The sequence below is a fragment of the Lissotriton helveticus genome, chromosome 5_1 (genome assembly GCF_964261635.1).
Source record: "Lissotriton helveticus chromosome 5_1, aLisHel1.1, whole genome shotgun sequence".
Lineage (NCBI taxonomy): Eukaryota > Metazoa > Chordata > Amphibia > Caudata > Salamandridae > Lissotriton > Lissotriton helveticus.
Window position 1 is genome coordinate 372,924,982 of NC_136065.1, and position 26,051 is coordinate 372,951,032.

General features: G+C 44.2%; 1 protein-coding gene across 3 annotated transcripts in view; it reads right to left on the bottom strand.

The window, feature by feature from the left end:
• PAX7 (paired box 7) overlaps positions 1-26,051 on the bottom strand; it is a 270,897-nt gene that overhangs the window by 19,059 nt on the left and 225,787 nt on the right. For 2 of the 3 annotated variants that reach the window (XM_078642522.1, XM_078642521.1), the window contains exon 8: positions 3,638-3,881. In XM_078642522.1, coding sequence (XP_078498648.1) covers positions 3,638-3,881 — 244 coding nt within the window. Of the gene's footprint in view, positions 1-3,637; positions 3,882-24,364; positions 24,384-26,051 lie in introns of all 3 variants that reach the window. The other variant, XM_078642523.1, reaches the window with a different exon arrangement.

Below are 26,051 nucleotides of genomic sequence, written 5' to 3' on the forward strand. Positions count from 1 at the left end.
TGCAGGGAAGATGGACAGAAGATAAATCCCTAACAGACAGTATGTGTAGCTAGTAACATTAGTATTTATAATTCACACCAATCGTCTTCATACAGACATTTACGGCCTGTCCTTAATTCTTGGGTGAAAATGTGAAATCCATCAATGAAAGACCAGGGGATATCTTGATATGAAAGGGAATACTTCTTTCGTATTGCATAATTATTTCAAAAATGAGCTGAATCCATAATATCTGGTTGGCAGTTCTAAGCATCCTGTGAACCATTTACTACCAAAAAGAAAACAGTATAATAATTTGTTATTTAAATTGTGTTTTCTGTAAAGCATTGTATATATACTTTCAGATACAGTTATTGCTGCCCAATTGAAATTGGTTCTGATTTTACTGAGTTCAGAAGACTAAAAGGCTAAGACGACAATGCCAGGACTCGAAACTGCGACCTGCACACAAATCTCAGAAGCAATCACTGAGTTGTCTTGATAGTGTATATGTATGAGGCCTAAACAGAAGAGGTGATGCTTCCATTGTACATGTATGCAATATCCCAGGAACGCGGCAGCATTGCCTTTCTTCAATTGAAATAACCAAATACTACATGGGTTTATTTATTTGAAGTAAATAGAACTGTGCCACTATGGAGGACCTATTGCGTTGCCTAATTAGTAGTGTCACTAAGAACGGAAATCCAGAGTTCTTGGTGTCCCACCAGGCACATATTCATTTTTTTCTCTTAAAATTCAGGCCATGTTCATTGGTATTTGTATATCCCATGTTTAACTTTTGTATGTTCTCATATTCTTACCAAACTCTAAGCTTAATTTCCATTGGTTCGGGAATTTCTTATTGGCTGGAGTCATGGTGGTATAAAGTTACTATGCTAGGTCAATAAAGATCTGTCTGTCCAACGTATTGTTTAATAAAGGTCTGTACAGGATAATGGGTAGAATTCAATGTACGCAATCCTGTCAGGGATATTTGCATAGTACTGTGTATGTAGGTGCATGTGTCATAGGACTTAACTATTTATTTCAGCACCAAATATCTACCAAGGTGGCAGTTCGAGAGTGCTACTGGGGTAATTCTGGACTCTGTTGCATTAAAGACCACCAGAAGTGCACCTTCTTTCATCCACTGGTGGTACCTTTTTTATATCTGATGGTGGGCTGTGCACTCAGGATCAAGGCAATTTTCTTACTCAGTATATTTACTATACTGATGGTGTATGGTCAACCACAAAGGTTTGAGAGCAATACAGTATCCAGTAGCAAGACCCTTCCGATCACCAACAATGTGTGGTAAGAATGTGATCAATTGCTAAGATTCTTTTAAGAAGGATGCCTACGTCTGGTACTGTTACCTTCCACTGGATGGCCAACCCTGTGAACCCCATACTTTTGCCCAAGGATCCAATTCCAACACCCTGCATGATTAAACAAGGAGCAGGTTTCAAGATGTTTGTCTTGTAGCCGGAGACAGAACTTCCCCCACCTTGCTCAAGAGGAAGCCCATAAATCTGCTATCATAAGTGACTGAGAAGCTGACATACAAATTAAAACTCCGGACGCCGGATCACCTCTTCTGGATAGTATTAGTGCTGAGCCTTTGCAGCCAGAACTTGATAAAACAAGGGACTGTGAACCCAAGAAGATCTGGCGATTGGAACTCGGATGTACTGTTGCATGCTGGACATTTCCTTATAACTAGGATAAGTTCTGCCTGTGCTCTGGTCTGTCAGACCTGCCAGCCTCTGAATGAAGCCATGGCAGAGGAGCAGAGCAGGTGCACCAAGATGACAAAGTCAATAAAGTGCAAGAGACAAGCTGGAAGTAGTGACTGCTTGCAGAACATACTTCCATGTACCAAGAAGAGATCTTTCTCTCGCCAGGGCCGTTTGACTGCATCCCACCCCCAACTTCCCGCTAATGTTAAACTGAATCCTGAAACCACTATCTGGTGTTCTTTGAGCATATCAGAAGGCACTTATCTCTACTGGGCAAAATGTTGAGGTCTTTCAATTGTTAATCAGTGTACGAATCCAGATAATGAACCTAGGTTGTCTCCTAGAACAATGCAAGTACTGCATCCCTGCACCTGGAGCCCCAAGCTTTACCAGAGAGGAGCCACAAGTCAGTAGGAATCCTGAGATGCAGCTTTCGACCATCTTCCACTTCTCTGGCATTACCATAGCAGCATAGTGCCTGTCACCCCAGGACCAAGTAAACCACCATAGACTATTTGCTCAGACTGGCCACTGCTTAGATACAGGGATGTTTAAGTCTGCCTGGTTCCACAAAATTTAAACTTGAGGAGCTTGAAACCCAGGAGCCTCAGAAAAATAGGACTACTGCCAGTCAAGTTTACTGCCCTTTTTGTCCACATGGTATCCCCGTAAGAATACTGCGAGCCAAGGGAGGCTCTGCAGCACTAACAATCATAGAAAATCTTTAACCACAATGTCCTGAAATTCTTGTTTATCAAATAAACTTTTTTTTATTTTTATTTATTTGAACAATGTTGCATTTTGGTCCTTGCAGCAGCAATGCTCAATGACCTCTTGTGGAATCTCCTTATGACTGCAAAGTACTTTTGTGCTAAGTGGTCTGGCAGTGCCAGAGACAGTGCATTACCGTGTAGTACGTTTTGTTCATTAACTGCCTTTATGTTTGTAAAGAAAGCAGTGACCTCTCAAAAATTGTAACCAGAAAGCATTGATTGCAACCAGAACGTTTGGATTGGTACCAGAGAGGCTATGCACAATCAAAATGCCTGTTCATCATGAAAGACGGGTCAACTAAATGTACAGAGAGCTGCCACCATTTTATTTCACGTTTGTCTACACTATTTATAAGCTATATGATTACATCTACAGAACTGATTTCACTATTAATTGATCAATATTTTAACAAAATATTAACTTGGGTACTACATACCACCCCATAACACACTTGTTATTTGTAAGCACTATAAGTGATGCCATTACCCAATGTGGTACTCGGTTTATTCACCTACAGAAAGATGGAAGTCTAAATCTTCTTTTTTAAGAGTCAATATAATGACCTCTAGTTCTCTGTTTTCTCAGCAACGAGGGTTGAGCTCACTGTGCCATCCCATCTGCTTCCTATTAAGTGTGCATTAAAGAATGCCAATTTTAAAGACATAACTCTGACTGGATATTGACCTATAAATGTTGTATTATATTTCATCTGAAACCAACATCCACATGACATCCTATGTGTAATTCCTGACTAACTGACCACAGTCACCAATGGAGAATCAAGAAACTGCAGGAGTCTTGGCTAACCTCTGCACGTAATACCGCTCGGCATCTTAGGACCGAAAGGGCGCCAAATAGTTTAATCTCTGATACTGCCCACTGTTCCCTGCAAAATCCAGGGCCAGGACCACAAAGACAGATTGTCCTTTCACCAGCATAGTCTCTAAGAAGAGAAGTCAGATTTCCTTTGCTGGTAGATGTGCTGCATGCTCATCTGTGGACAGTGTCCACTTCCTTTGGCAGAGCTACTGGCCTCAGCGGGCTCAGGCTAGTGACTGACTCTCTTAGCAGTCACAGACAGGACTCCTTACATTTCAGTGTGCAGGGTTCTAAGTCCCATATGTACACAGGCAGGTACTTACTTTGCCCATACTGTCCATACTGGTAGCTGGCCACGGGGTCCACACTGTAGCCGGTAGTGCTGTACGTCGGCGGACAATACGACTGCGAGGTGGAGAGACTATCAACAGACTTGATGGAGTCGCTCCGCTGGCTGCAGCTTGCTGAAATGGAGTTGGAAGTTTCCAGACCACCATGCAGAGGAGAAATTGAAAAATCCTGTGATTGGGACTGCACTCCGCTGGGGTTACTGAGGATGCTCATCACCTGTGAAACAGAAGGCCACAGCATTAGTACAGGCATGTAGAACCAGGGGGAAAGAGTGATATGGCACGTTAGCTCAGGACGGGAGCAACACAGCAAACAAAATATCCTCTTTTTTCACATCTACAAACATATTCAAATAGCCAATGAGAACTCAGGGCTCACTGTTGAATCTCTGAAAATAAAGGTAGACAACCCCAGAATCTATTGCCATCTAGACTTCGGCAAAGGCACAGATAGAGCTACATAAATATTAAATCACCTCTGATGAAATAGCATAAAGGCCTAGAATTCACTGTGTGTATGCCATAACAATTACAATAAATGAGATTCTGGAATCAAATGACTTTTCACGAGAAATTAGAGCAGGGCCAGAGAAGCTGCTGACAGATACCTTAACAAAGGTGATCTCAGGATTCAATGTGCTATCCTTAGAATTTTCAGCATAATGGATTGCATGCTCTACTGTAGGTCACTGGATATTGCAGTATAAAGGATCTCAGGATTAAATGTCATTCACCTAAATTTACAGCAGTTGGTATCTGGAAATTTACCATCGCATCACTGGAGGTTACAGCAGAATCCAGTGGTTGATCAACAGTGGCCATAGTGCCTAATTTAGAGTTTGGTGTATTCAGGACTTCTTTTTAAAAAATGCAGATGCCCAATTCGCCCTTTTTAGAATGCATTGACATCAGTGCACTCTAAATAGGTCAGACAGGACAACCATTGTTTTTGCAAGATGTTCCGCATCAGCCTAACTTTAAATACACCCCATAATATCCTATCGCTGGTAATAAGCACAGAAGGTAGTGATGAATCCGCTGTCATCACGCTGTATTAGAGCAGAGGGACCCGTGATCCACTATCACACCACCGGAGAGTGGGTATGAGGACATCCAATGCTTCCTATAAACTTCACTAGGATTTAGATCAGAAGGGCATTCAAGATCTTATGTCATACTGTCACTGGAAATGAAGCAAGGAAACACACAATCTCTTTCTGAAAAACAAAAGCATATCGGGATCCACTGGCATGACATTAGAAACTGCAACATGCGGGGCACCAGGACCTGTTGACACTTAGCATGACAGATGATCCCCCAGGATCAATAGCAGTATGTTCCGTGGACACCAACAAGTCATTTTGGACCCCTGGGATCTTTGTGAAGGTATCTTCGGATCCAAAATAAACCCTTGGATAGCCTTTACTATCTCTGGAAACAGTGAGGCACTTAAGGATGCTTGATAGACACATCAAGCAAGAAACAATCTGAGAAAGTTAATAACTACATCACTGAAAAACAAATGGAGACCACAAAATGTCTCTCCGGCAACATCTTAATGGTTATAGAGTAAAAACAGTAGCCCAATTTCTTAACATATGCGCCACATGTGGGTGGAAATACAAATTCCACTGTTGACCAGCGAGTATGTGATCTGCTCTCCCAGTATGGGTCCATCCGTCTGTACTACATCCTTAGAATTCCTGCGTTCCAGAGTCTCCAGAAAGCAGCAAATTACAGCAAATATTTGGAGTTAATTCCTAAAGTCAATCTACACCCTTTGTCCATATTTATTTCCGCTGCCCAATAACATCTAAAGCCCACGAGAGGGCATTGGGCATCTGACCCAACCGAGTGAAAACATTTAAATGTCATGGCAAATGAAGGGTGTCTGTAGAGTTCAGGCCCCGGCCCACTGAAAAGCCCCACTGGCCTTTTGACACCCACTATTCATTAAAGGGACAGATTTTTTTCAGTTCTTTACATTTACTTTAACCTTATTGACATCAATTAAAGTGGCAAATTGAAAATAGTTCGAGCCCGTCAAGTGATGAAATTGTGCTTTATCCACTGCCAGCAGCCTGTGGAGCTATTGTGCAAAACATTCTTTCACCAGAAGGACACCGGCTGAATATTACAGAGGGGCAGAGGTCCCCACTTAAGACCAGAGTTTGACTCGAAGCTCTCTGAATCTTGTGCAAACTCACAGTCAAAGATGGTTAGGAACAATTATGAAAGCAGTCTTGTTATTAGTGTGACAGTCTTCAGACAAACTATATTTCTGTGCGTCAGAAAAAACAATATTTTTATTCCAATCACAAACTGGTACAATAGTGCGATTCTCAAACAGGCTCCACGTTAGTGTGCCTATTGCACGATTCTTCAATAGCTCCCTTGAGAAAAAGCGCCTTGAAGAAGGCTGCATCCATCTTCGCTCCACTCAAGGCATCTTATCCTGCTTCTTCCCCACCCTTCTCTTATAATAGTTCAAAGCATGCCAGATTCACTTTTATATTGAGGAGCCTTAGAGCATCCTCTAAAGCTGAGCTCCCGATCTTAAATAAAAATGTAATCTCCCACCTTGTTTTATGGCTTTTTAATGTGTGATTGAGAGACAGATATAGATATCTATTTATTGTTCGATTCATTAAAATCATTAGAAAATGCATTTCATCAGTAAACATAAACGCAACACATATGGCACACGATGGCAGGGGTAAAAGAGAAAAGTGCTATTGCTTTTAGTAAAACATTGCTAGCTAACACACTAAAAAACATACGTTCAAATTGCACCTTGCATTTTTAAAAAGTTGCTAAAAAAGGATTGTCACCCGTGACGTTTGACGATTGAGAGACAAGTATTAATCAATACATGTTTTGTTTGACTAGTAGATTGACTTGGAAGCACTGTAACACTGTGTAATAAATACATAATTTTATTTGTAGGCTGCAGTTTCGTGTGAGTTGTGTTTTTGAGGGGCCCTGCATCCCTGACAGGTGTAAATTATTAACTTTGTATCTGTTGCATGGTTATATTTGTACCTGTTACCCAGGATGAGTGTGTATGCTGGACACCATAGAATAGCGTTCACTAAACCCATTCACATTGCAATGCAGGCCACACCATTCTCTATTACTCTCTATTTATCTCCATCTCAAGCTGTTTTACAGCACTCATTTTCCATCCTCAGTTTTTAGCATTTGACATTAGCTCTTCATCCAGTCTCATCTCAATGCTTCTTACAATGTTCTTCATCCATCACCCCAATCCAGTATTATGTACTAATGGATACACCTAGCACTGGAAAATGCTGAAGACAAAATGGCCTCTCTACACTCAATTAACCACATGCATGGTTGGAAGCAACTAGGACTGCTGACCGCTGTTGGCACCCATTCCTTCACGTGTACTAGAGGACGTAGCTAATTTCAGTTAAAGTTTACGTTCAAAGAGCCTCCATAGACTCAGTCTGACGCATGCATCATGGGTGCAGCTGGTTATGGTCAAAGCACAAGGGTATCCTTACACTTAATCAAACATGTGAATGCCAGGTCCTAGTCAGTACTGGAAAATTGTGCAGTCCTAAGTGTTTCCTTCCACCCAATCAAACCACTGCCAGCAGGAAATAGATAGCACCAGTGAACGCTTATGTCCAAAGGTTTAACTTCCACTCAGGAGCACATGGAAATCCAAAGGCATTTATCACCTCATACAAGACAAGCACAAGAGAACACCGCTAATTCTTCTGAAAGAAGAGTTTCATTCCAGCTCAGTTTAACACATATGCCACAAGGCGTGGGTACTTGTGGTGAAAAGCGGCCGCCCAATCAGTTTCATTCCACCCTCTCTATGAAAAACCTCCACTGCTTCAACCAGGCTTCAAGAAAGCCAAAGCCTAGACATGGCCACCCATTGAGTGTTACTATATGTTATGTTATGTGATGCAAGACTCTGCTTTTTGCGAATTCTATGGTGTAAAGTTTGGTGTGTACATCCTTACAGCCGGCCTGTGAGTGTACTCACAGCCACTGCATGCTCTGATCCTGCAGAGGCAGCCATTCAGCTACAGCCTACAGAGTTAGGCCACAGTAGAGTACATCCGACAGCGGTGCATAGTCACTCTACAGCTGGACCTTGGATTGCTTCTCCACTATCACCATCTTTGGTAACAGTGGCCAATGGACTTGTACTGAGAGGGTTCAGTCGCTGCAAGTTCATTCGGAAACAGGTTAAAGTAATTTAGGCAAATGTTTGAACTTTCGGAAGTTTGCAGCGGATGCAGTAATCCCCCCTGAAGATTGGAAGGCAGCCCTCCCCCTCCACACCGCTCACTTCCCTATGACCTTGCCTTGCTGTAATTTATTACTTCTTGGTACATTACCATCACTAATGCAAAATCAATAGCAACTCTACATCTGCAAAGTTTTATCTGACAGGAAATCGGCAGCCTGTCAATCACTGGGATTGGCAGGCCCTGACGGCCGGTGTTGTGCCGAGCCCCCATCGTCCTCCTGCTGCACCACATCAGTCACAGGTTCCACAGGGGTGGGCACCCCAGGGTGGTCAACAGGAGGCAGAAGGGTGATCGCCGATTCCATGATAACCCGCTGTGCCATCCAAGCGGCCAGTGTGTCGGTCCAATGACTGCGTTACGGGCCCCATGTGAAACCGCAGGCCCGAAGCCCCCCTCGCCCATACCGTACTCCTCCACCACCCCTTTGCAACAACCTCGCTCCCCCCTCGGGACGTTTCATCACTCTCCTGTACTTTAAAAGAAGGGGAGGAATGAAAGTAATTAATTCCCTCCGTTGCTGAGCCGCCCCCGGGGCTCTGTGGCCATGGCGTCTGCAGCGGGAAATGTGCAGCTTTTATGATAAACCACCGAGTCTTTGGGAAGTCGACTGCAATTACTTGCCCCCAATCTCGACCATCGCTGCCTCCTCTCAGTGGGTTGTTTTGGGGGTGGGGAGGGGTGGAAGACAGGGGGCGATGGTCAATGTCGGGAGTCAATTCCGCGCCCCTTGCACGGAAGAGCGCGGGTCAAAGGGTGCAGCGAGAGAAGGCACGCGATGTTTCTAGCCCATCGCCAAGATGGCGGGAAAAGGAAGCTCTCCACATCTGTTGAGGAGAGAACTGGGTAATTCTGCAGGTAGTTTGGAAGTGCTGACCAGGGTCTGCGCCTCGCTCACATGCCGGTGTAACTTTCCAAAACGTACTGTGCGCGGCTTCCGTTAGTGGCACAGACAGATATATAGCTGAGACTAGATGCAGAACGCACAGCTTTAGGGGCTAAAACGTGGAATGCACACACAAGCACACCCATATGTGTATATATGTGTCCTCGTGATAACACCAGTGCTGGAAATGTAGACATACAAGTGCAGGTACTCTGTACCAGAGTTCCTGCTTGTTTCCGAGAAGTGCCGGTATTCTCCAATCTAGTATTACGTCTCACTTGAAAGTGCAGGTACTCTCCCTCTCCAAATAAAAAAGTGCTGGTATTGAGTACCAGCCCATTTAAAGCACTGGATAAAACCACAAGCCTGCTTGTGAAATAGTTAACAAACGTCGACAGAAGGCAGAGATGGCATTATACAAATACAAGACAGCACTACATAGTACTTATTTCTGTATGAAAAACAATGCTATTTTTTCTGTTTTCCGCACTTTATGTGGATGAAGAATAGCCCTTATTTATGAAGATGGCCACGTTTCCATGAATGATCTATTCCTCCCACTCTTGCTATACCTTTGTAGACACCTGTCTCTCTCTCTCTACATACATATATATATTTATATATACACACACACACACACACACACACCTGACACACCCACCACCCACCCCTGTATGGCAAGAATCACTCTCCAGCAACAATGCACTCACTTGCAGAGAGGTCTGTCTTCATGCTGCAAAATTATTTGGATATGCACAATACATTAAGTTATCTTTGACTATAGTGTAATAACACCACTATAATTAAGTTTAAATTGGCAGTTTACATAAATAGATTCAAAATTCACGTTTTGCGTTTAACTTTGGAACTTCAATACAAAAAACCCACGTAATTCAGAATAGTCTCCTGGAATACACATAAGCTGAAAATTGGAAAATGATTTCATAATGCACAATCCCTTCTTAGGGTCGAGTTCTGATAACTTATTTTTACATGGGCCAGCACAAATTGCTCAAAATGTCGCCATTAGATCCAAGTCCATTTTGATATTGGCATAAAATCTACTTAGGACATGTGCATACCACAGAAAGGATGAAAACTGATACATCCGTGCTTTAGGAAATACTATTAAGCACACTTAATATTTATATAAAATTATGGGTTGCACAAATGAAACAAACTCCTATTCAGTTACTGTTCCTACACGGTGTACCCATTAATTACGGTAGCCACTACAAACACCACTTCATTACCTATGAGGTCTTAGAACTCAGCTTACATAACTCTACATGCACACCTCTTTATTTATTGAAATAAAAAAGAGACTGTAGGTTTGCCCTGAAAAAGCAGATTAACTAAAAAATACCACAAAGCATGAGTAAGTCTGCTTCAAAAAAATCCCACTATACATGAAAATCTGACAGGAAAGAATACACATATATAAATGTTGCTCATAATGAGTAACCTTAGTTCCTGTTGAAAACTTGTCACTTTTTCACTGAATAAGTCGATGAACACTAGAGCACCACAAAAGGGCGTATGAGGAGTGCCTTTGCCTCACACCAATTTATCAATACAATTTCGAAACTTACTGGACTTCAAATCAATATAAACCTGACAGCAATCATTAGGAATCAATAAACTTATGAAATGATTATCAAAAACATACAACTTTTGATTATCAAATGCTTTAGTTAAAATGAAAAGGAACATTTTCCCATAGAGGTGAATGAAGACTATTTTACCATTCCTTGCCCTGTGATTGTCCCTGTGGATAAAGTGGGTTTAGTTTTGTTTTCCGTTTTTCTTCCCTGTCTTTAGACACTAGGCATTGTACAATAGCATGAAAACTCTGGTGGCACCAGAGAAAGCCGATTGGCTTTCCATGTGACTCCCAACAACCTGGAAAACTAGGTAGAGCAAATCAGTCAAGCTCTTAGCTGCACCCTTCAGTCTAAAGCACTACACAGATTCAAAAATGAATCACACAAGGCCCATGACAAGTTTCATTGTTATACCAGTCTCTTGCCCACAAAAAGGCATTTTTCGCAGTGGAGCTGAGTCACGACCCGCAGAACGAAACACACGGGGATCTATACAGGTATTGGTGTTCCAAAAGTCTGGATTTCCTCACTGTGAAAACTGTTGTTTGGTGAGTGTGGACAGGTTTTATTTTTCAGCAGTATTCTCTGGAAAACCAGTCGTTTACAAGAAAGGGGTTCTGAAATAGGAGGTGCTTGTAACACAGAAGAGTTAGGAGCGTGTCTAGTTAGTAACTACGAGGAGAAACATTTTACAACTCCAATGCGAATAAAGGTATTCGAAAAATTGTAGTGGGTGAATTCATAGTGCAAAGACACAAGAAGAGCCGGTGACGAATCTAGTAGAGGTGTTGCAGATGGCGGGAACTGCCACACTGCTGGGCTCGGCGGTGGCATCCCTACAATCAGAACCCACCCCCATGCGTCCTTCTGTACTCCAGGTTCTAATCCCCCTTCCCTCTGTTTTCTCTTTAACTTTATGTTCCCTCGCTTTTCCTCTCTCCAGGGCTCCCTCTTTCTCTTTGTAAACCCCTTCTCTCAAGGTCCCTTCCAGTGGATATCTCCCCTTGGTCCCTTCTCACGTACTCACCTTTATATATTCTATTCCCAGAAAGCTGCTCTCGGTTCCCCGTCTAACCCAGTCTCCACCACCCCTCGAACTGCCCCCTCTTTCCATTTCCTCCTCCCACCTCCCTGTTGTAGAATCCAACTTGTATTTTCCAATTCCCTCAAAGCTGCTCTGCGCTGCCTACCTCTCGCACCCCCAGGGGTGCTGGTAATAGACTGCCAGTGCCCACTTATTGCTTTCAAACAAGATTTCAGAAGCTCCTTTGAGGCCCCTCCCGCTGCAGCCCGGGCCTGGGGGGCGGGTGCTAATACATGTGAGAGGGACTTGCACTACAAAGCTCTCGGAGCTCGATCCTCGCCCGGGGCGGCCCTGCCTGCCCACAGATAGCCTCAATCCGCCTCTCACCGGATCAAGGGACGGAGGCATCAGTTAAGGCTTGGCTTAGGACTGCTGTAAGAGACACCGGCGGTAGGGGGCGGTGGACGGTCCCACTGACACCAGCGAAGGGGGTGTGAGCGGTGGAGGTGGTAGGGGGTGTGAGCGGTGGGGGCGGTGGGGAGTGTGGAGCGGTACAAGAGACTGCCAGCGATGTGCCAGGGAAAATGGTCCCTTCCTCCCAGATGGGTAATAAAAAGGGCCATATTCGGAGCGCAGTGCGCCCCTCAATCTCTGGGCCCTGGTGCAATGAGAGGTGCACTATTGTGTGGGGAGATGGAGTTCCTGCGAGTCTGCCATCACCAGTGGCTAAGGGCCCTGGCCCTTCCCGGTCAGGGCAGTCAGTAGGAGGATGGTGACGGCCCAGGGTACCATTAACACCTGTGAGGGAGAAGGCGTCCTGTAGCCTGCTTTACCTCCCATAGTGAACAACGCTTGTTGTTATGTCTTCTTAGCAACATTTATAAAGCGCACATCTGCTATGGGGGTGGCCCTTTGGCTCTGTGGGCTGGCCGGGGTGCACATTTAAGGCTGGTTCTGGCTGGCAGCGTATTGTCCTGTCTTATGTGCTCAGACTGTTACAGTACTGTTAGGTGTGGTGTGGGATGAACTCCAGTGGTGTGTGTTTTGGTCACCGAGGGCTGTGTTTGTAGGGCTGTTCACAAACTCCCAAGGTGTGGTGGAGAACCAGTACACCAGAAGGTGGTTGTGTCTTGGTCAGCTTGGAGTATATTCTTTTTTTCAAGTGTGTAGGTTTGTGTTTGTGGGTGAGCAATAAGCTGGAAAGCTAATCCACTTGGCTTGGGTTCTGTTAGAATGGCTGTTGTCTGTCATTTACTTGTGAGTCATGTTAGATTGTGCAATATATATATGTTATAAGCAGTGAGTATTGGATGTACTGCAGACTGGTTTAAATGTGTTCTGAGTCTAGAGTTGCTTCTAATATGTTTGTGGCTTACTGGTTATGTGAAATTTTGTAGGGTGGTCTGAGGGCGGTATTCAGTCTGTGTTTAGAGATGTTTGTTGCCATTTGCATAGTTTAAGTGCTCTATACTTCGCACAAGTCTCTGATGTTGATGTATTTAGTGTGTTCTGTACGAAAGCTGCAGTGGGCATATGGTTGTGCATACTGTGCGTGTCTTGTATTTTCAGAATGTGTTAGCGGCTTAGAAGGTCATTTTTCGTTGGGGCAGTAGGAGAAGAGCTCTTTTCAAATTGCTATAAGAGGGTTTGGGTTGGTGCATATTTTGTGTTTTTTTAATGAGATTGGGGTTTGGACATATAATTATTAAGGTGTTCTGTTGCGTTTGCAGCATTGTGTGTTAAGGCAAAGGTCACTGCTGTGTTGTAGTCGTTAAGATGCTACCTTTATATTGAGTGCAGCTAGTGCAGCACATTGACATCTGAATGGTCCTCAGTGCTATACTGGATGTGTAGGGGTGTGGGCTGGTGTGTCTAGAGTATTCTGTTGAGCTGAGTTTGGCTGCTGTTGGGAATTTATTGGTAGTAGTTCCTGCAAATTTTGTGGTCTTGGAATAGAAGATCCGGACTGAATATTGTGCCTTTTGATTTGTGCTGCATCTCTAAGGTCTTCTGTTTGTTTTTAGTGCTATTGAAAAGGCGACCGTGACATCTGTCTAGAGTATATGGCACTCACTAGGAATAAAATGTGGTGATTAAACTGCCTATGTTTACTGGTGGGGAGCGGCGTATTAATAAGCACTCCTGACCTAAGTCATGTGGAGCATTCTTTGAACTCACTTGCAGTGGCGGGGAGCCGTGAGGGGAACGGCCGGGCAATCCCTCCACTAATCCAGCCGTGAGGGGAACGGCAAAGGCAACGGACCAAGCGGAGCCACGGGGACTCACCTGGGACTCTCCTGGCCAAGGCGGGCAGTGAACGCCTACATTTCCCAGCAGCCCCGGGTCCTGGCGCGCTCGTGACGCTCCCGCTGCGCCTGGAGGCGCCTCAAGACCGCGGAACACCTCCCGCAACGCGGGACGCGCGCGGGGCTAAGCCCGGGCAAAGGGCGGGCCCTCTGTGGCCCTCAGAGGCACGAAGAGGCCGGGACGGGTCCCTGCACCGATTCAGGGCAAATTTGAATCCCATCAGGACTTGTTAAATAAAACCATCTCCTGGCTAAAACAACACAGACCATTGCCACCTGCTTTAGATGGCGGCATTTTGAGGGTCAGGAGGGTGGGGTGGCTTGGTACGTCGGCCAAAGACATTCCGGGCGACCTTATTTTAATTAAATTCAAAACTATGAATATTGTCCCCTTCTTGCGATCCTCCCAACCCAAAGAGGGAGATGGTCCCATTCGCATATGGGACTTGCACGATTTTTATCCCGGCCCCCGACCCTACCCGTCCCTAAGGCAAGCTACATGGAACTATACATTTTGGTAAAAGGGGATGCCATGAACTGTGTGCTACCAACAATTTTTAGAATGGTCTGTGTGATATTGATGCTGTTTTTAATATTGCCTTTTGTCCTCTCTTACTTCTGAATTTTAAACTTTTTAACTGTGTAATAGATGATTTTAAACCGAAATTTTATGTCTATTTTTATAACAGTTATAACTATGTATGCTTATATGATATTTCTGTTTGAATATCGAATAAAGCTTATTTTGAACCTTTTGAACCATGTGGAGCAGGGCAGGTAGGTTGGCAATGATTCAACTGAGTAGTTCTGCAGGGAGTCGATCTGCCCAGAGCATTAAGGTGCTACTTCACTGCTGCTGCACATTTCAAATTAAAATACCAACACTTGTCAGCAGAGCTTCTGTATCTTTAATCAAACAATAACAATACTTCTTATTCTCAGTGGCAAACTTGACATCAGAGAGTACTAACACTGCATTCTGTGGCTTCCATACTTTACATCAGAGTACCAACCGTTCTCACCAGGGCTGCTATACTTTAAAGCAGTCAGTACCAACTCTTCTCATCAGGGCTGATGTACCTTAAATCAGAGAGTACCCACACTTCTCACCAGGACAGCTACACTTTAAAGCAGTCAGTACCAACTCTTCTCATCAGGGCTGATATACCTTAAATCGGGGAGTGCCAACACTTCTCTGTGGGGTTGCTGCATTTTAAATCAGGGAGTAGCAATACTTCACAACAGGTTGCTATAATCCAGGACAACTATACTTTAAATCAGAGAGTACCAACACTTCTCACCAGGGCTGTTATACTTTAAATAACACAGGGGCATATTATCAAGGGGGTTTATCTCCGCTTTTTTGGCTTTAAAAGCCAAGAAAGCGGAGATAAAATTATCTCCCTATTACCAAGCTGTCGCTAACACCAGTTAGTGACAGCTAATAGGAGATAGCGACCATCTTGGGCCCCGCTTTGCATGTCAGTGATATTTATCACTAATGACATGCAAAGTGGGCGTGCCAAGATGTTAGCGACTGGAAACAGTCGCTAACATCGCTATCTCCTATTACCAACTTTTGGAGATATTCGCGCTAAGCGCGAATATCTCCAAAAGCTAACACCTGCCCTGAGCAGTTATTCACCATGTTATCCAATGGGAGGTGGATAACATGGCTAAGAGCATTTGCTCGATAATGCATGAATATCGCTGACTTTTCAGCGATATTCATGCATTGCGGCCGTTTTTTATCGCATTTGCGATAAACCTTGCTAATAGCAAGGTTTATCTGCGATAAAAATCGCCGATGTGCGGCGATAATTATTGTCTCTAAACAAGTTAGAGACAAAAATTATCGCTAGTTGTTGGTAATATGCCCCACAGTACCGTGGACGACTGTATATTGTGACGGCTTCTTTAAATACTACAGGTCGTGTTGTGCTATGCCAGGAGGCTTCCATTATTCGGTATTGGAGGGGGAGTTTCAGCTGGTTTAGTGCCTTCCAAGTCCTCTAGGAGACTTGAAAGGCAAAGTCAGCCACGTTATGCTCACCCATGAACCAGCCTTTAAGAGGCCCTGCCCAGGCACATTACAGCTTCTACACTAGTCCTTCAGCCTCAGCCTGACAGAAACTGGCCTGGCTCTGCCCAGCCCAACCGGCTTCCGGGGGGCGCGCCTGTTGTGAAGTTTCTGTTCTGTCAAACGGAATACCTAACTGTAGCCTGGAGGGGCTCTGTTGACGCGCAGATAGTGACTGCAGATGGGATGGGGGGCGGCGTCAGAAGTGAGTTCGGCAGATATCTACAAGATATGCCCGTTTAGAACAACAATTTGCATATATTTAATTGCAGCATTTTCACGCTGCAGTAGGGGCGTGTGTAATGGATGTCTGCACAGCGGCTCGGCAGGCGGGTGCTCGTCACTCGTGAACTCGCCCTCCGTTGTCTAATGGGAGACAGACAGCAGGTGACAGAAATAATTTGTCAGCAAGAGGGCGTCAGATGCGCGCTCCGCGGCACCCATTTAGCGCGGGAAGCCTGCAGGTCTCGTGCTCCCTCCTGGGCTTCGACGCGCGCGCGCGCCATTGTGAGAGTCCGGCTTTTCCGAGCGGGGCGGGGGGCGAGCAGCGCACCGACTGCGCCCCATTAATTGAAGCAGATTAGGACATAGATTGGCTGTGACAGGCACCGGGCAGGGGGAAAGAGGGGACCGGAAACAGCCATTAGCGGCCCGACAAACAAGCTGTCACATCTCGCATAGGTTAACTCCAAGCACTTACTATCATTTCACGACGGCTATTAACCCGTTTTCTCCCATTTCTCTATTAATTTAATATTTACTTTGCTTCTCCCACCCGCTGCTATAGCTGCTGTGTGCGCGTGTGTGGCTGTCTGGTCATGGATGACATTCTTAAACCAGAACTAGGGCTTGTAGTTTCACTGTTAACGCCTGAAGTACAGGCTTTAACTGTCAGGTCTTGTCGACGGCGCGCACATTTTATTGGCCCACTTAGCAAGTACTTTCAAGACGGAATTTGGACAAGTCGAAACCAGTTGGTTTGATATTGAGAGACTAAAGGACTCATAAAAAGCAACCTAGTCCACGTCCTTCTCCCCTCACGCTTCTACTTGCTTCTTAAGGTATTCCAAGTTTAGTGCCTTTTGCTGCGTAGCTGGGAGCGTGCTGCGAGGCAAAGTTACACCATTTCAACCCTGCTTTACAATGCTTGGAGAAATTATAACGTTCGCCAAATTTGTCCATATCTGGAGTTAAAATAGTCAATTATTGCATTACACTTTTCTGAGGTCAATAATACCTATGGATTAGTTACTTACCTGTAATCCTAGTTCTCTTCCAGGGGTATCCTCATCAAAGTCATAGGCACTAGAATACTCCCGCGCATGGGCGGAAATATTCTAGTGCTTATGACTATTGATGAGGATAATCTGGAAGAGAACTATAATTATATTGCATCCAGTATATGCCCTACTGCTGTATCGCAAGGTAAGTATATTATTATTTTTACATCCACATCATTTACCTAACCCCGTTCACTATAATATTCACCTATTATATTCACCTTTCGCTGTAGTAGTATAAAAATGCTTTGGATCCGATATTATTGTCATGCATTATATATTGGGGTATACCTAGATAATAAGCCTCTGCGACTATTTTGTGACAAGCAGCGCTTTCTCCAAATTCAAGGACTTGAGTTTGAATAGTAGTATATTAGCCTTTGCAGCATCTGCAAAGGCTCTGCTGTCCTCAGGGCACAACTGAAGACAGGGATACACCCGCCAAATTGCTCTGAAGCACCTCCCAGGCCATTTGTAACACACTCTATAGATCGCCCCTAGTTCACACACCAAATCCCTCGTTAGCACACTTGCTCTCCCAATGCTCCTAGCCCTGTGCTAGAAACTGCTACCTAACTCACCCTCTGCATCATTCTGAACACGTCGGAAAATTCCTAACCTATTCTCTGGATTACTCCAAACACACATTGCAGACTGATCCTTATCAAATGTTCTAGATTGCACTTAACACACACTTTTCAAATGGCTACTAATACACCCTGGAGATTTTCCAAATTAAACACTGTAGATCACGACCCAAGACACTCTGGATCGCTCTGTTTAATATGCTCCAGATTGCTTCTTAATACAGTTTCTAGAACTCTCTGATCATTTGCTCTGAATAGTTCCACTGTGATCACAGCACACTCCAGATCACTCCCTAACACATATTGCAGATCACTTCCTATTGCATGACTCAATCATTCCCACACACGCTCAGGATCACTCTCTAAAACTCACTTAGCATTGCTCTCTAGCATATTCTAGATTATCTTTAACACTCTCAACTGTCCATTCAGCCCTCACTCAGACTCCAATAGCCTTAGGTCAAGCTGGTCTGATACCAAGAAGGAACATGGTCACTTTGAAGTCCACCCTTGTCTATATTTGATAGCAAACTGAGGACAAAGTGGATCGATGGGGTGCTTCCCAGGGGAATAGTTCTGCATCAAATTTATCTGAACAAGCGCTCAGGAGGACTGAAGATTGTTAAAACGAGTCCTCGCTCTGGAGCATCAGAAGTATTCTGCCTTTGAACCTAAGGCTGAGAAAAAAAATGGATTCAACTGGAATTTGTTGAATTTTCCAGTCCTTTACTCTCCACAAATGTCAGTTTATAGTCAACCACAGATATTCTCACTGAATTTATGTTGCCCTTTTTTCATTGGGAATCACCTTCTTACAGCAGGAATACCTGCAGGGATTATTTTCTTTAAGACTTTTCTTCTGCAGGCTTCTCCAGAAACTAGACTTCTTCTGCATGGATGGAAACAGGCTTTTCTAAGGAGCTCCAAGAAAGGCTCTTTATGATGGCAGTCAGAGATTACCCAAAGTGATCCCAAAAAGTGAGGGCAGTCAGAGATTACCCAAAGTGGTCCCACAAACTGGCAAGTCAAAAATCTTCCCGAAGGCGCAAGTTATAGATACCTTAGGACACAAGTTATAGTTACTTGAGATAACTAACTATAAGTGGTGAATTTCAGTGGTTTTTAGGGTTTAAAACAGAACATTTCCCTAACTATACCGTCACTTTAACCTTTCTTTTTTCCAGTGAGTTTCTAGTGCTCTTTTAACGTAAAGTAATATTTAATTAACATACGTTAATCCAACAGCCACCGTGCTCAGCCTCAGGCCATGCGCAGTGGTTGGTTGGCTGCAGGGCTGGTCGCAACGGCCAACTCCCCGCATGCAGCCAACCCCATGCTCCGCAGGGCATTCGGTCATGCATGATGGGGGAGGTTGGTCGCATGGCATGGCCTGGCCTGTGGCCAATCTCCTGCATGCAACCACCCCCACGCTGTGACTGAGTGGTGGCTTGGCCGCAGGGCTTGATCTACAACCAGGTCCTGTTGCCAACCCCAGGCGGAGTTAGTCCTTGTGATCCCAAGCCTTTTTTTTATTTAAAGAGGAGGGGGACTGAGTGGCCACCCTCCCTCAACCCACTAGGGACACCAAACCCCAGGCCATATATATTTTAGAGGGGAAGAGGGCCACAAAATTACAATGTACGGGAGAAGGGCATGCAGCCTACTTCTCCGGCCAATTTTGGCTCCAGGGATGCCACCCTCCCCCAGTCCTGGCATATTCTCTGGGTGGAGGAGGGCACATGGTCCCTTCCCCGGGCCAATTTTGGCCCCCAGGATCCCATCCTCTGTGCCCAGCACTATAGTTACAAGGGAGGGGAGCACGCAGCCCCTCTTCCCATACCCCAGCCAACAAAGGGTGGGTGCCCTAATGCTCATCCAGGACACCCATGATACTACGGTTGGGGGCTGAAGGCGGAGTCCCACGGCCCCAGCCAGCTCCCTACATCCAGCAGCAGCCGGCACTGCTCTCGCCCACAGGAAGCAGCTAAAAATGCTGCTCCTTGCGGGCGGGGGCAATCTTTTCATCTGTACACTGCCCGCTTCACTGTAGGCTTGGTGTTTGCTCCCACTTGGCAGGAGTTTTAAAATTGCTCCCGCCAAGCGAGAGCAAACTCAGGTTTTCCTGCCTGCACCAGTGCAGGCAGGGAAAACACATTGTCCTAGGGGTGGACACCCCAGGACAAAGCATATGAGCCGGCCCTAGGAAATTGGGTCCACAGGGTTATTAAAGGCTCAGGGAAGGGGCTGTGTGTCCTCCTTCCCATTGCAAATACGGACAAAAAAGGACCGGGAGGGGGCTGCATGCCCCACTTTACCTTGCAGCTGGGCCCCGGTGGATGGGTCCGTGGGCCGAAATCGGCCTGAGAAGGGGGCTAAGTGCGCCCACTTTCCCCAAATTATAAATATTTGTTTCCCTCGGGACCTGTTTGAAAAAAACATGGGCGGGAGACTGCACTTGTTAATTTGTTTTTATTTTGTAGTCGATTCGCTGCAAAAATAAATAATAAATAATAAAAAAAAATTGTGCCCAGTAGGGGGTCCCTCTGGGAGTCCACCACCAGACGTAGGGGGCAGGGTATTCCTACCCTACTCTCATGTGTCCTAAGGTGGCTACCACCACTTCCTGGTGAAGGTGGTGGCAGCCAATCAAATCTCACTTTGAGATCTGTTAGAATCTGCAGAGCCACAGAGTCCCTATCTATACAAAGTTTTTTTCATAAATTACTCAAAAACTACTGGATGGATTTACACCAAAATACAAAAAACAACTTTTTCTTTCCTAAATCTAGCTTTCTGCTAAATCTGATGTAAACCCGTTCAGCTGTTTAGGCTGTAGCTGTCTCTAAAGTTCCTATGGAAAAATAAATGGGGAAAATGCATTTTGGGACCCCCTTTTTTCTTAGCACCTGCTTGATGGATCACCTTGAAACTTTCCATGTGCTAACTAGACAAAAAAAAGCACTTTTTGGGAAAGAGTTGAGGAGATTCATCAAAGGGCGCCAAAGTTATTAGTAACACAAAAAATGCATTTCCTATTGAAACACAATCCTAGCTATAATTACTCAATGGCAACTTTATTTCTTCTTTCAATACAAACCATACTTAAACATAAAAATGAAATATTTAAAAGTTAGGGTTATACCATAAATGTAACATTTATCCACCACCTTTACATTATTATAACTAGCGTTCCTCCATACACACTGTTTTTAACTTGCTTACCATACAAGAATAACTATAACCTGCCACGCCACCATGCACTTATACCCTTTCATATTACATCACTTATACCACCTGAAATTTATCGCATTCATAACAACACGTATGACATCTCAAATCCCATCATTTCTGAGAACAAAGAACATGGTAGAGTGGTGAGTTACAGTTATTGTGTGGTTCGCGAGCTGGAGTGCAGTAGAGTGGTGTGGCGAAGTGTAGAGTCAAGTATAGTGTCATACATTGGGGTGGAGTCTCATAGAGTACAGTGGACTGCTGTATCATAAAGTGGCGGAAAGTCTTGTAGAGGGGAGCTGAGTGTTGTACAGTGGAGTGTCCTGGTATAGAATGGATTACAGAGTTGTACAGTGGAGTGTATAGGGATAGGTTGGAGAAGAGTCTCGTAGAGTGGCATAGACTGTTGTACAGTTTTGTAGATTAGAGTTGCACTGAGTGGAGGAGAGGACTGCCTGGTAGAGTATACAGAGAAGTAAAGTGTCAATGAGTGGAGAGGAGTGTTGAATCGTACAGTGGAGGGGTCTGGGAAGTGTCGTAGAGTACAGTGGAGTGCCACAGAGTGGCACAGAGTGGAGCAGAGGCAAGAGGCATAGAGTAGCTTAGAGTGGGTAGTGTACAGTGGAGTATTATAGTACAGTAGATAAGAATGGAGTAGTGTGTCAAAGTCAGGTGCAGTAAAGTGGGGTGGAGTGGCATAGAGGGAATTTTAGAGTATCATACAGAGTCACACACTAGAGTGCTTTATACTGGCATTGACAGGAATGCATTGTTGTACAGTATAGTGCTATAGAGTGGAGTACAGTGTGGGAGAATGGAGGGGCATAGACTAGTACAGTTGAGTACAGAGTTGTTGAGTGCAGTAGAGTGGAATGGTGTGCAGTGGAGTTCGGCAGAGTGGGGTGACTTACAGTGGAGTAGCATACAGTACAATAGCATACACTGGAGTGGCGTAGAGTGGAGTTACATAGCTGGTGTCCATGTTACCACCAATGGAAACCACATCTTACTTTCAAACCTGATATGTTGGCTTAGCCAACATTTCTTAGTTTATTTTCTTTTCCAAACACTTAAAAGCTCCTGTAAGAGCCACCTTATATTATGTATCATATAATTTAATATTTTGAAATATATATCTTTTTAATGTATTGGTACCGCAGTACTTCCTAGAAACTACTGTGGAACTACTGCAGAAGTCAGTTCATTTTTCTTTAAAGAAATACACATATAAAATGACCTACCACTACTACCATATATAGGATTTCTATAGCCTATTTATACTACATTTTTAAACTCTGCGTCTCTATTTTTCACAATACTATACATCACACAATACATTCTGTGTTACTAATACAAGATGGCTTCCTTTCCACTGTAGATTATCTCCCTGTAGCCATTCATATATTATGATGTCATTGTTATGTACCGTGGTACTACAGCGACAACAGATATCACTACGTTTTATTACCTTATAACTTAACAACCACTAAACCATTTTAGTGGTCATATAAAAAAGGATCATCTACATAGTATACTCTGCATCCGAGTGAATTTTCACTAAAATCTGTGCTGCTGTTTTGGCCCTACGTCTAATACAATAATTATTTGTAAAATGCACTGTGGAACAAATCTGTTTTGAGACCCTCTTATTTCTTTGCACCCCATTGGCCAAAAACAACAAAACTTTCCATCATTTGCCAATGTACAACCAGGAATAATTCTGGAAAATTTCGTGGAGATTCGTAAAAGGGGTGTAAAGCTATTAAGGGGCAAAAATCAGAGGAATTTCTATCGCTGGTGACCTCAATTATAATATATTAACACACACACACACAGGGTTCGGATCACAAAGAACACAATATGTCACAAAGAAATTAAAGAAGCGACACACAGATGAATGCACCAAAGAACAAAAATATATTTCCACTACAACGTTTCAGCTTCTGCCTTCCTTGGGTAGTACAAGATTGTTTGCTCAGTTGCTGCATATTACTATAATATATATATATATATATATATATATATATATATATATATATATATATATATATATATATATATATATATATATATATATATATATATACTGATAAAAAGGGCCTCCCTCGACCCAGAGATTATATATATATATATATATATATATACATATATATAGACAGAGAGAGAGCATGAAAACGAGAGAGGGAACATAAGTAGAACAGGTCCCTGCTTGGTTTAGCCCATTCACAATACAACAATGACACAACCCTTAAGAACAGCCCTCTTTGGAGCTAACAAAGAAATGCAGCAGGAGAAGGGGCTAGGTCTGGCTCCACCAACTCTAGTTAATCTTCTCTCCCACAGGAGGAGAACCAGCCCTGGGCTTTGGAGGACAGCTTAATTATCAATGATCCAGAGGGTTATCAATGAAAAATGTCTGCAGGGTACTATTATCCAACTTCAAAGGTTTATGAAATTCTGTGCCTGGAAGGTAAGAAAGATATCTGTGCCATTTGGCACCAGCCCTAGAAGCTGTGGATAAGCTAATCTACAAAATGTGTCTCTCTCACCTCACAACTTCTCAGAGAGACCCTTCAAGATGAAAAAGAAGAGCATCCAGAGTAGTTTGATAACATACTTGGAGAGTCTTCCTGCATATACACATGCACAATTGGGTGATGGGCTCACGAGCACACACACACACACACACACACACACACACACACACACACACACACACTCGACTAAAGACAGGCTTTAAAGTCCTACATGAAAACTATATATATTTTTACATAAAAAATTAGAATAGGCCATTGGTTCAGATTCACGCCTTTGAAGGATAGTATTCTTTCCTCTGATGGTCACGTAGAAACTAATGGCATTCAGTTATGTTTAGTAAATTGCAGTGCCACCAGACAGATCAAAAGACCCTGAGACTTTGCAAGGGTAACAAAGAAATAATATAAATGAGGGATTGAAACAGAGGCTGGCAAAACTCTAAATGTGGGCACACCACACACACACGGTTTCACCTTATCGCAAGGTCAGATTTCGTCCCTAAAACATAATATACATAAGTCCAAAAGCTCTGGAATGCTCCTTAAGACATGATACACCACGCTTCTGATCGCTCTACGACATAAGCTCTGTGTATCACCTAACATCCGACTCTTCCTAGTTCCTTAGCACACGCTCTACACTGCTCTCTGCTCTGGATTGTCCTCCTAACAAATATGTCATTTCATTTGTAATACATCTTGCAGATCCATAGAGAGAAGCCGTCAGGGTCTATGCAGTAGTTTCATTCTTGTGCATGTTTGCCAGCCTGTAATGGTTGTTGACTAATGTGCAGAACACACTCTGTAATAACACACACATGAACGCCTGTCTATCCAGGCAACTATTCTCCCTTTGTGGCTGCCTTGCTGGGCCTGATTTTGCAGGGTTAGACTAGTGCTCTGTAAGTCAAGATCAATGGTCCATGAGAGTAGCCAGAAAATTAAAATATTTCCACTTCGAACCGAAGAGTGCTTCCTAAAACACAGGACTATTTATAAAATACCATACAGTTCGTTTCAAACAAATGCTCTGGAGAGTTGTAATATGGTCCAACCTTTTCCTAACAATAACACCCGATTATTCCCCAACATACTTTCCAGAACACTTCTGATAACTTCATATCAAAATCTCAGGATAACTTCCTAGCACTCGAACAAAATCTACAGTACAGCCCTAAAGAAATGTTGTCTATACTCCTGATGTGTGCTAGGGATCTCTCCGTAAAACCTCTTTCTGATTACTCCAACCACACAATCCAGAACACTGACCATACCCTTTGCCAGCAGCATTGCAACCCCTATTGCTCACTAACATACACTCAGAGCACACATTCCGGATTGCTTCTAGCACACATTATACTTCACTCCTTGTAACACACTCCGGATCGCCTAAGGTCATACCCTTAAAATAGTTCCCAATCACATACAAAGGATCACCTACCACACACTCCCTAGCACATACTATAGATCGCTTCATAACACAGACTCAAGAATGCTTGTTGGTACAAACTCCAGCTTGCTTAGACTCGGAGTCACTCCCTATCAAACACTCTTGATCGCTCCCTATCATGCACTAGAGGTCGCGCCCTGTAATGCGGTCTGGGTGGCTCCTGCCAAGCACTCTGGATCGCTTCCTATCATACACTGTGGATTGCTTCACGATCATACACTATGGGTCGATCCCGATCATACAATCCCAGGCGCTTACTATCATATATTCCAGATAGCTCTCCATCATATACTATAGGTGGCTCCCTGTCATTCTCAGGATCACTCCCTGCCAAACATATCAAACCACTGACTGTCATATACACTCTAGATCCCTCCCTATCATCATATGCTCCTGGTCACTTACTATCATACACTCAGGACTGATCCCTATCATACACTATGTCTCGCTCTCTATCATACACTACTACGCGTTACACCCTACCATAATCCGGATCATTCTCGAACATATACTCAGGGTGGTTTACTATCACACACGCTGATCATACCCTCTAGATCACCCCCATCATACACTCCAGACCACTCACTATCATGCACTCCTGATAGCTGCCTAAGATGTTCCCATCTCCCCCTGTTCCTCACTGCTTTCCACGGTGCAGGTTAACTCTTCTCATTTGATCCAATTCAGAAGGCGGCAGCCGGTAAATCTGATGTGTTTAAGTGGAAATGCTCCAGTAGCCGTGGACTGGCTGGGCGCATCCCTCGGCCTCCCTGGGGCGCTGGGTACATCTTAAACTGCTCTAATGATTTGCATTAGTCAGCCAAGGGGGCTCCGAGCCCACCTGCCCACCGCAAGGGGGCCATCTTTTTCAAGCAGCAGTGAGGGATGTCCGGGCAGATTGGTGCTGACAGCGCTAATATGTGCAGCCTGGGACCATAATGACATGTAAATAAAGAGTGAGAAGGGCTCAGCTGGGGAAAGGGGGTGGGCTGGGCAGAGCAGTTTCATGGGCCAGCTGTGCACTGCGGTGCAGCAACCGCAGTCCTCTCTAAAGACTCCCAAGCCAGCTCCCTTTCAATACACATATGCGGTGTCACAACGCAAAATGGT